The 9,850-nt window shown below is 46.4% G+C and overlaps 3 protein-coding genes across 7 annotated transcripts in view; 1 reads left to right on the forward strand and 2 right to left on the reverse strand.

Annotated features, from left to right (window-relative positions):
- Positions 1-1,667: 1,667 nt before the first annotated feature.
- LOC125948236 (proton-coupled folate transporter) lies at positions 1,668-4,867 on the forward strand. 2 transcript variants are annotated; one of them, XM_049674095.1, is made up of 4 exons: positions 1,668-1,712; positions 2,308-2,737; positions 2,800-4,247; positions 4,317-4,867. In XM_049674095.1, exons 2-4 carry the CDS (start codon positions 2,711-2,713, stop codon positions 4,462-4,464), a joined length of 1,623 nt encoding a protein of 540 aa, XP_049530052.1. In that variant the 5' UTR covers positions 1,668-1,712; positions 2,308-2,710; the 3' UTR covers positions 4,465-4,867. The 2 variants fall into 2 exon arrangements, with proteins under 2 accessions (XP_049530052.1, XP_049530051.1); XM_049674094.1 differs by lacking the exon at positions 1,668-1,712 and adding an exon at positions 2,000-2,227.
- LOC125948234 (SET and MYND domain-containing protein 4) lies at positions 4,583-6,956 on the reverse strand. The gene is made up of 4 exons (XM_049674092.1): positions 6,310-6,956; positions 5,878-6,241; positions 4,878-5,799; positions 4,583-4,732 (listed from the first exon to the last, which is right to left on the reverse strand). Exons 1-4 carry the CDS (start codon positions 6,866-6,868, stop codon positions 4,583-4,585), a joined length of 1,995 nt encoding a protein of 664 aa, XP_049530049.1. The 5' UTR covers positions 6,869-6,956.
- Positions 6,957-8,129: 1,173 nt separating this feature from the next.
- The window catches only part of LOC125948227 (adenylate cyclase type 6), a 71,586-nt gene continuing 69,865 nt past the window's right edge, over positions 8,130-9,850 (reverse strand). For all 4 annotated transcript variants that reach the window (XM_049674067.1, XM_049674068.1, XM_049674066.1 and 1 more), the window contains 2 exons: positions 9,696-9,850; positions 8,130-9,621 (listed from right to left, as the gene is read on the reverse strand). The exon at positions 9,696-9,850 is cut by the window's right edge and continues 197 nt beyond it. In XM_049674067.1, the coding sequence (XP_049530024.1) occupies positions 9,362-9,621; positions 9,696-9,850 (415 nt within the window). In that variant the 3' untranslated portion in view covers positions 8,130-9,361. The remainder of the gene's footprint in view (positions 9,622-9,695) is intronic.

The raw sequence follows: 9,850 nt of genomic DNA on the forward strand, positions 1-9,850 counted from the left end.
TTCCGATTGGGGCGGGAAAGAAAAGCAAAACTCACGTCGAGTTTTCCATTCCGGGATTTTCAGCAACCAGCCACTGTGCCAGATACATGACAAATGATGAAGGCTCACCCCGGGCGAGAATAGAAGAAAAAAAGGTCGCTGAGACCTGCGAGGAGGGAATGTTGGTCAAGGGCGAAAGTATAGGCCTTAATGGTGTAGGGCGAATTAGTGTTAGCTGCTCGGAAACATGACCGAACATGACCGGACATTATGGATCAACGGGATAATGCATGTGGTTTGGTTAAGGTGCAAAGCTTACGTCATGCCGGGTAACGGCCGCCGAGCATGCGGCAGATGATTTATGATCCATATTGTGCTGTCTCCATAGTGGTATGCATCATGGGTCTATCAATGATGTTGCGCGTGCCTTTGGAGTATACAAAATTCCGCTACAATCGAAGAGATCGGCTTCTGAACCGCTGGTACCGCTAGCGATCGAGCGCCATAGTTCTCCAATTTGTAATCTCCATTCTCTCTCTCGGAATCAATGTCTATAATATCTTCAGCTTAATCTGGATCTACCGCGGCTTCTTGGTTGTTTTCTTAACTAATATAGTTCTTTTCTGAAAAGATTAATAATTCTATTCAGGTCCCATGTGTAGAACCCATGTAAGCTTCTTATTTCTCGAGAGACTGGTTCATTTCGAGAAAATGCTGCTGAGCAAATCTGAACCGGAATAATGTTTATAATCCGTAACAAATTGACTACTTTTTACGTTATCTAGTATTTATGTACACCAGTCTTTACTTCAACAGATTATTTCCGGTTTTTAAAGAGTGAAAACGACTGATTCGAATGTTGTTGGTAATGCTCAAAATCCTGGTAAAAGTAAAGGTTTCCACCACCTACGGTGAGCTACTGGCCGCTTTAACACTTTCTGCCTGGGATTATATTTGCACAGCAACTCTGGGAGCAATGAATCTTTAGCAGCAACCGGGATCGACATTTTATGAAGAACTTTTCTCGATTTATCGGCGGTAGTGTCGGTAGTATTCCGATTCCTGTTTGGTGACCCGTCTGTCTGCTTGTCCCTGCACTGTGCTTTAGCTATTATGGCCGAGTGATCCGAGGGGGTGGCTTGTGAAAAACGAGAAAACCATAGCATACCGCATCATCGACTTTCCGCGAAACGAGCGCCAAAAAACTGCCGTTCAAATTTTCGAGTAAACCCATTTTTGAAAACTGCTCGAAATAAAGGCAAAAGCCATTATTTCGAGCACAATTTATCGTTTTTAGTTATTATCGATTTTTTCGTTTTTGAATGTTGCGAAAACGTAATTTCTTTGGCTGCGTCCAAAATTGCGACAAAACTGTGCGTTCACACAGGATGCGAAAGATTTACGAAAACTCTTCTTATTTCCTCAGTTTTTTTTAACTCTTTTAAAAAAGCCTTAGTAACTCTGTTTTGCAATTGCTCTGGAGCCAGAACATCAGCCGTCTGGAGAGGATTATAAATTCAGTTTTACTTTCCAAACAGCATTTTAATAGTTTTTCTAGAAAATGTGGTTAACCCTGATGATGCGGATAAACCGTTGTAGTTTTATGCAAACCTGCATTTTTTTTTGCAAAAGTGCAGTTTTATGCAATTCAGGTTCCATGCCAACGGCATCGATTGCCGCGCGCCTGTTACGAAACGAGCCAGTGAAAGAAAATCCGTCGCCGAAAATAGCTGGTTGGTTTTTCCTTAAAATTATCTCTCCTCAGTATTCCTCCAGTGAACATAACTGCATAAAGCGTAAAAATAGGCCATATCAAGATACTGAAAAGTGCATTTCACGCCTCTAGCGATTATCTTGAACCCTCGGGCTATAAAAACGTGTTCGTCATTGCGCGCCTCTGATTTTACTATCTTCATTATTACACTCTTCATTATTGCTCCCGTCGCTGATAACCGGCAACAAAGTAGCTGAATTATTGTCTCTTGAACACCACTCGAGATAGCGTAAATTAGATTAATTGAGAAACGCGCTCCATTGCACTCTTTCGAGAAATCAAATAAACGGAAAAAGTAAAAATTCTAAAGTTGTGTTTGACAGCAGCACGTGATGAGCACGTTTTGTTTTGTTTAGAAAATCCTGAATTTCCGGGTTCTTGGAGTAAAAATTCCAGGCAGGAATCGTTAGCCTTGCAAATCATTTCTAGAGTTTCTAGAGAGTTATTTCGGTTGTTGAAGTCCAATTTTTGCTGGTAAACGAGTTCACTACATCAACTTTCGCTTTCCTGGTGCTGATTATTTTAAAATAATATTATTCTTTCTCTGTTATCAGCAAACTGCCGGCGCTCCAGCGATAGCTTTGTATTTGGAACGCTGGTATCGCGAAATCGAATCAACGCTCACGACATATGCTGTGGAATCAATGGATGCGTTTGGAGTCCAGCTGACCGGACGCTTAATAGCCTCAATTACACCACAAGAAGAGAAGTGGTCGGAGGTGTCTGGACAGGAGCCAGCCCCAGCATCTCACTCATCTCACCGTGATAGCTCGTTATCTCCGCCCAGTGGCTCTATCAGTCGTAGATTGGTCTGCTGGAAACGCGTGTCTGACCGTGGAATTGTAAGCTAATCAAACGTGAATAGCAACGCAGCACCGGTCGGAGAAGGAATGCGACTAACTTGGCCGTTCAGTCGATCGCGAGCCGTCCTCCAGCTGCCTTCGTGGCTCGAGTACGATGCAAACGTCGGCAGAATGTGCTGAGGTAAGCTATTCCCACCTGATGCGCCAGTCAAAGCGCTATTTAACACCTTTGTGTGATTTCAGCCTGCTGGCGGCAGCGACAGCAGGACCAGCACCATGACGGTGGCGCAGCTCCCACCGAAACCAACGGGACTACCGGACGGTGATGATCGAAGTTTACCGGATAGTGTGTCGACGATGGCATTGCAAGCAACCGTTCCTTGGTATCGCCTGATTTCCGTCGAACCGACCATGTTCCTGTACATGATGGCATTTATGCTGACATCGGTCGTGGAGCAAGCATTTTTCCTTTACAAAGCCTGCACCGTCGATCACGGGTACTCGCACGAAATCTGTCTTAACATCGAGCAGTACCAGGACATCAAGAAGGAGGTCCAGGTCACGACGTCCACCTTTCACCAGTGGAACAACATCGCCATGTATGTGGTACCCATCTTCCTGGCCATGTTTCTTGGTGCCTGGTCGGATCGGAGAGGTCGTAAGCTGCCGCTGGTTCTCGGGCTGATCGGGAAGCTGTTCTACTCGGTCATGATAGTGGTGAATACCCGGATGCCCACGTGGCCCGTCGAGTACATTATCTACACAGCGACACTGCCCAGTGTGCTGACCGGTGCTGATATAGCTATCTTTGCCAGCTGCTTTGCTTACATCTCCGATATCACGACGGTGGAACAGCGCACGCTGCGTATAACGATTCTCGATGCGACCTACCTGAGCACGATGCCGATCGGTGTGGCACTCGGTAATGTGATCTTCAACCACACCGGCAAATCGTACACGATCATGTTCACCATCAATGCCTCGCTGCTTGCCTGTTCGATCTTGTATTCCGTGCTGTTCCTGAAATCACGCACCACCGAACGGCAGTGTTCTATCCGGGAGCTTCCCTGGTACCGGATGCCGCTCGATTTCTTCGACCGTCAGCACATTGTCCGTTCCGTGCAAACGTTCCTGAAAAAGCGCACGCTGCATCGTCGCACCTATCTGTACCTGCTCATGGTGGCCATGTCGTTCTACACGTTCCAGCGGGATGAAAAACCAAAAATGTACCTGTACACTCAGCTGCGCTTCAACTGGGATACGGATCTATATAGCTACTTCAAGACGTACCAATCGGCAGCTTACGTCGTGATGATGTTCCTCGGTGTACCGTTTTTTACGCGTGTTCTGGGACTCAAGGATACGATCATCATCATGATCGGTGCCCTCGCACATGCCAGCGCACGTTTCGTGTACATTTTTGCCCAGGTTGGCTGGGTGCTGTACATCGGGGCCACGATTTCCAGCGTTGGTCCCGTGGTTGCACCCGTCCTGCGCTCGATGATATCGAAAATGGTTCCCAACACGGAGCGAGGAATCATTTTCTCCTTCCTGTCTGTGTTCGATAACGCGGTGCCACTGTTTAGCGGTGTGCTCTATACGCAGGTGTACAATTCCTCGATCAACACGTACCCGCAAGCAGTCTTCCTGCTCACGATGGGCACCCAGATGGTGGTGTTCTTCATAGCGCTGTAAGTTTACCTGCGACAGAACGATCACCAGAACAGCGTATATTAACGTATTTCTTACCTTCTTTTCAGTTCGATTCATTTTTCACTACGAGGACGCACACTAGACGAGAGTGCACCAATCGATAAGCCACCGAGCACGACACTGATCGACGGGAGTATCAGAGATAACGGTATCCAAGCGGTCCAACTTCCCAACGGTGACAGCCAACAACGGTGATGTTTCGGGAAATTTTCAGTGTTCAAAAGATCCGGTGATATTATGCCAACTTTATTGCATCGCTAGGTAGGGCTAGACTGTAGGTCACGGGAAAAAAGGAAGCAGTAGCTGCCTCCGATCAGTAGCGATTAGTAGTGGCCTTGTCGGCGAAGCAAACTCTCAACGATTCCTCGGCGATGTGGGTCGGTTTGTGTGGTGGGACGGCCACCTGTGCAAACATCTTCAGCCCATTCGTCAACAGTTCGACCGCCTCGTCGATACGCTCATTCTAAATGGAACGAAACAAATAGGAGAATCTAGTGTTAACCGGCGATTTGGTTCCTTTTTTTGTCAGGAAGACTGGTACAGGGATACGACAAGGTCGCAAATTTTAAAAAATAAAATAGTTAGTAGGATAACCCTTAAACACATACCGTAATCATCTCTGCAGCGGACGCATACAGTTCTTCGCTCGCATCGACCATCTTCATGCTCGGTTCTAGGTTAACCTGCTTCTTGCACTTGCTACACTTGATGCTACGTTTCGATGGCTTCGTCGGGAAGGCTAGCACATTCTCACAACCGTCCGTTGGGCAGAGTAAACGTGGTTCATCGGTGAGTCGTTCCAGCAGTGGCCAATCTTCGGCACACGTACGACACTCGCACTTGAACCAGTACCGAGACCGGAGATTACGCTGTCTCATCGGTTTCGGTTGGCGGAGAAAATGCGGGCCGTAATTCTCTGGAACAACAGCTCCACTACGAATGGGACGACTGGTGTGGAAGATGATGGACGTTCCAAGGAAGGTTCGTGACACACCGGGGTAACATTCGTGATTGAACATGGATGCGGTGCGATAGATACCTACACCTAGGTACTGCACCTTAGCCGAATCAACTCGATGCTCTCCCGTGATGCGAGTTTCATAGATTTCGTGCGCATTGAATTGAAGTGTCTGCAGAAGCCCGAGTATGATCGTACCGACCTGGAGCTCCAGATCATTTGGTTCCGGTGATTCCGTCGTACGGCGTCCGAAAAATTCCGCCTTTTGCAGGATGCTCAACAGAAACGTGGTCATTAGGGTGCGCTTGAAGTGATCCTCAGCCTCCCGAAGCTGCGAGTGAGCACAGAGGTGGTCCAAAAGGGCATTCCCTTTCTCGATTGCTGCCTGTGGTGTTCCCGCGTCTAGAACGATACGGAGTGCCAAATGGCACAAGATCGACATGCCGGAACCGATCATCAGATCGAGATACTGACATTCGAATCGATGATAGGAAGCGCACGCACGATCACGGCAAGCCACCGAGCAGAAAGCTACTCCACAGCAATCAGGACAGGCCACGGCAGCGACCAATCTGTTGGTAAAGTCGAAAAATTCAGTCCCTATGCTACTTGGATTGCTTTTGGGGCAGCAAATATACAGCGACTATTACCGATTGAAGCAAGCGTTGCAATGCGAACCAAAGAACTTCGGATACAAGCAGGCTGCGATGGCTGGTTCTGCAAGGATGGGTTCACCGGGAGCGATATTTTCTGCCGCGGCAATGTACCGTCCCCGTGAGTCATCCTTCGAGCCTACGAGTTTGATTTTCGAAGAAGCGCCGCTCAGTTCGCTGTTAGCTGCATCGCCGGTAAAGGTAGGAAGGACTTTCTCTTCCTCATTCGATGGTGTTTCTCGCTTCAACACACGTAGATCCTCCAGATCTTCCTTTAGCCGACCAAGTGCATAATCGTTGTGGCCACCAAGACTATGGAACAGTTTCGCAGACACTTCCGCACGAGCGTCTTCACCGCAAACTAATTAAATAAGAAAACAGTTGTTATCTGGCAAATAGCGAACCTTTGATTAACTTTTTCTTGCTTACGTGCATAACACTTAGCCACCCGCGAGTAGTAATCCGCGTTTTGTTTCACCGGAAGTCCACACTTGGCCGCCAGCTGCAGATCCTGTAACGCTCGCTTTCCATCCAGCATGCGAATGAACACTTCCGCTCTGGTCCAGAGGGCCAACGCCAGCGTGAGACCTTTGTCTATGAACTTGTCGACTCCTTGGGCCGGCGCACGCATTACCGCCTGGCAGGCCATCATCAGGGCCATCTGCGTTTTGTTTTCAGCCAGCAACTTCAACGCCTGCTCCCGCCGTTGCCACGAGAACTTTGCATCCTTCCCGCGGAACACGGGTTTCACGTGCTCGAGCGTACCCTGGACTTCGTACGCCACGACCGGATCATCGTACACCAGGCGCAGCTTGCCGGCATCGCTCGGTACACGATGGTACACGTCCTTTAGCCAGTTGGTATTGACCCCTTTAAAGTTATCAGCTACCGACTCGTAGAACACGTTAAAGAAGCCCTCATTCTGCGACTGGAGCGTCTTTTCGTTGCACAACGACGTAAAAAGTGGATCACTATCAATGTTCGTCATTTTCGGAACCACTTCTACTGCAACCTGCAATCGAAACGAAACGGAACCTCAACGGGAGCGAAGACGGCAAGATGGAATGGTGCTGGCTTGAAAACCACGACGGCACTAAATTTAGAATTTTTCGCCCCGGATCGAGAATGTTTGGGTCCATTTTCCGACGGCGAAGAGAGCGTGCTACGCCTGCGCAAACGACGAGTTTGCACGCAGGGTTGCATGGCAAGATGCTGTTCAATGATGCCTTTTCAATTTTTGATTTACTTAAAACAAAGTAATCCGTACACAAAAGTTTACTTTGTTAATTTACCTACTTGAATGTTCGTGAACCTGTACTCCGTAGCGTACGGATATTTCGGTCGGGACTAGAATCGAAACGCTCCTCTCACCTGGATAATCCATTGTTCCATCTTTATTTTGCACCCAGGTCTTGCAGTTTGGCCTATCTTCGAGTGAAATTCCATACAGAGTGGGGTTGGGCTTGACATCGGTTTTGCTTCTTTGGTTTTCTTTTTACGATACTTAGATTACGGATTACTTCGATTTCGTTCATTTCGTCGCGCCCTTCCTTACACTGCTACTAGTAATTCCCTTTAGCATATTATTTATACTGGTAATGTTTGTCTCACTATGCCGTTTGCGCCGGTGAGTATGATACTTTACGGACGATGGTCGTTGAATTGAATTTCGCTTCCCCACACACACACGTACACACACACAAATACTATTCGGTTTCGTTCTTGGGGAAGTTGGCGGAAAGGAAGGACATACATCTTATCAAACACCTATAGGGGACTTAAGGGGGGGCTTTGGTTATTTCAGGTTAAAATAAGGCTCATTTTTGACGATTTTTAGTGAAGAAACTATCCAACTTTATGTTTTCAAAATAATGTCATATCAAACAACAACTATTCAAGAACATTTGGTTCCATTTTGAGGAAGATTTGATCTAAACTGCGTCCATCGCATCCAATCTAGAAAGGCAAGTTTGCAAAAATATACTTTTTGCGGTGCCCATCGTAGCCACGTGCTGGGTTTTCAGAAACACACAAATGAATATTCTTTTGTTAGATTATAAGTTTATCCAGGTAGCCCCGTTGAGTTTTTGTTAAATTTCCCATTTTTCGATTTTTGGCAGATTTTTGAAGTTGAAAAAGTGAAGCTTTTTTTCGATATTGCCTCAAACAATGAGCTTTACACAATTAAAAAAAATATATAAAAAAAAGTATCGACAATTTTTATAAAAACTCAACGGGGCTACCTGGCAAATAGTGTACAGATTTTATGTTCAAAATTTCAAATCGATCGGTCCACTAGTTTTTGTGCTACGATGGGCACCGACTTTGAAATCGTAGGTTTTGGGAAACGCGATTCAAAATTGCGAGATGCTTTGAACAATGTATGAAGCTCTGTTTTTCAAAAATCAATATCTTTGTCAGTTTTGCTTCGATTGATCTCAAAATTTTACACAATACTCTTGAAAGGATAAGAACTCATTAAAAAATATAAAAAATAAATGCGAAGAAATAAAATAAAATACCGAAGCCCCCCCTTAAAGCGTTTTCGTTGGTCTTCGCGGGATCGAACATTGGTTACTGTAGTAGAAATGTGTCGAGCTTTAGAAGCCCTTTTATCATGTGGCAATGTGGGCAATGTGGCTAACAAAAGAGATTCAATTCCAAGTGATATTTTCCCAAATAACAGAAATCTATGATCAATCAAAGATTCTCAAATTACTGAGCGGAGAGGGTGGAAATGGGAGAGTAATATCTGTGTGGTCGAGTCGAGTTTAAGGATAAACATGATTCCAAAAATATATATCCATCTTTCTTCTATCCACCTTCGCCATATCCGTCACTTCCTGTCTTGTCCTTTTCTTTTGTCTACATTTCGTACGTTTTACGTTCGAAGTTTTTCGGTGGCATCGGTCTAAAATTGCCTTAAATTGACCCTTAACGAGACACGCGCTCTAACAACTCTACGCAAAAATAGATCATCATTACATCTCAAATCTAGCGTGATAAATATACAATCATATATGCAACAGGAATGGAATCAGAATTCGCTTAACAGAACGCTTAACTTTTGATTGTTTTATCCTGCCTGTCCCGGGATCTGTTATTGGTAAAGCCATTGTAACGATTGTACTTACTGGATAATACTGATTGGAAACGATTGTATCTGGTTAGACTGACGGTTCAGTCGCGGCTCAGTGCTTTGGTAGAAAGTCTAAGACTTGATCTTTAGGGGGGGGCAAAAGCGAAAACACAGCGGTCGCTAACACTGATAGCCGGGGAGATTCTATATGGCAGGATTCGGGACTCGTATGCCTGAGATGTTCCTGTGGCGTACTCCAGTGATATGTTCCCTCGTTCTGGGTGGGACTATTGAGGGTCAGGTTGGATTGGCGAGACACTACTTCACTACATGGGACTAGGAGCAGGTTGGTAGGGTAGAAGCGGTGCGGGCGGGATCTATACAACACATTATTGATTTCTCCTAGTTGGTCGTCTCCTTAGCCAGACCCGGCATCAGGTAAGTGATCATGGTGCCCTTGCCCTTCACGTTCACCGTGCCACGGCAGGTCAGATTGTAGCCCTTGTCCTTCACTATTTGGTAGACATCCTCCGTCACCTGGATGTGATCCATCAGCCCGGTCGAGTCCATTCGTGAAGCCACATTCACGGCATTACCCCAGATATCGTACTGGGGCTTGCGAGTACCGATCACACCGGCCACCACCGGCCCTATGTTGATGCCTGTGAGGTGAACAGAAAAGGAAACCATGAACACAGACTCCATGTGTGCCCTAGAACCGGATCATCGTTCTTACCGATCCGCATGCGGAAATTGTTGAAGGAATGTTCGTTGACATCGGTAATCTTCTGGAACAGCTCGAGCGCATAATCGAGCATGGCGGTAACGTGCTGAAAATCGGTCTTATCGCAACTATCCGCGGTCAACCCCGAGGCCGCCATGTACGTCGAG

This window comes from Anopheles darlingi, chromosome 2 (assembly GCF_943734745.1).
Source record: "Anopheles darlingi chromosome 2, idAnoDarlMG_H_01, whole genome shotgun sequence".
Taxonomy (NCBI): domain Eukaryota; kingdom Metazoa; phylum Arthropoda; class Insecta; order Diptera; family Culicidae; genus Anopheles; species Anopheles darlingi.

Bases quoted from the DNA above. Each gene is read 5' to 3' on its own strand.
- LOC125948236 (XM_049674095.1), top strand. From the start codon at position 2,711: ATGCAAACGTCGGCAGAATGTGCTGAG. The intron at 2,738-2,799 runs GTAAGCTATTCC...GTGTGATTTCAG, and splicing joins CGTCGGCAGAATGTGCTGAG to CCTGCTGGCGGCAGCGACAG. The intron at 4,248-4,316 runs GTAAGTTTACCT...CCTTCTTTTCAG, and splicing joins GTGGTGTTCTTCATAGCGCT to TTCGATTCATTTTTCACTAC.
- LOC125948234 (XM_049674092.1), bottom strand. From the start codon at position 6,868: ATGACGAACATTGATAGTGATCCACTTTTTACGTCGTTGTGCAACGAA. The intron at 6,242-6,309 runs GTAAGCAAGAAA...TTATTTAATTAG, and splicing joins GGTGGCTAAGTGTTATGCAC to TTTGCGGTGAAGACGCTCGT. The intron at 5,800-5,877 runs GTAATAGTCGCT...CTTTACCAACAG, and splicing joins TGCAACGCTTGCTTCAATCG to ATTGGTCGCTGCCGTGGCCT.